The sequence below is a fragment of the Eimeria mitis genome, genomic scaffold (genome assembly GCF_000499745.2).
Source record: "Eimeria mitis Houghton genomic scaffold, Emh_scaff2121, whole genome shotgun sequence".
NCBI classification, from domain to species: domain Eukaryota; phylum Apicomplexa; class Conoidasida; order Eucoccidiorida; family Eimeriidae; genus Eimeria; species Eimeria mitis.
The window spans coordinates 7,862-8,192 of record NW_013570446.1 but is presented as its reverse complement, the minus strand read 5'-3'; the positions used below and the strand labels follow the sequence as shown (position 1 = coordinate 8,192).

The window sequence follows — 331 nt, the reverse complement described above, 5'->3', positions numbered from 1 at the left end:
CTGCTGCTGCTGCTGTTGCTGCTGCTGCTGCTGTTGCTGCTGCTGCTGCTGCTGTTGCTGCTGCTGCTACTGTTGCAGGTCATCGTCTCTACGCTGCGACGGTAATTAAGGGGTCTCCCCCAGGCAACAACTGCAAAGACTGTAAACCAAAACCCCAGCTGCTGCTGCTGCTGCTGCTGCTGCTGTTGCTGCTGCTGCTGCTGCTGCTGTTGTTGCTGCATCTGGTGCTGGCTCTTCTTTCATTGCTGCTGCTACTTCTGCTGCCGCTGCTGCTGCTGCAATTGCTGCTGCTGTTGTTGCTACTGCTGCTGCTGGTGCTGGTTGCTGCTAT

General features: G+C 56.8%; 1 protein-coding gene across 1 annotated transcript in view; it reads right to left on the bottom strand.

The window, feature by feature from the left end:
• The window catches only part of EMH_0048980 (uncharacterized protein), a gene marked incomplete at both ends in the record, with an annotated part of 675 nt that extends 454 nt beyond the window's left edge, over positions 1 to 221 (bottom strand). The window contains one exon of the mRNA XM_013496470.1: positions 3 to 221. Within this exon, the coding sequence (XP_013351924.1) occupies positions 3 to 221 (219 nt within the window). The remainder of the gene's footprint in view (positions 1 to 2) is intronic.
• Positions 222 to 331: the final 110 nt, after the last annotated feature.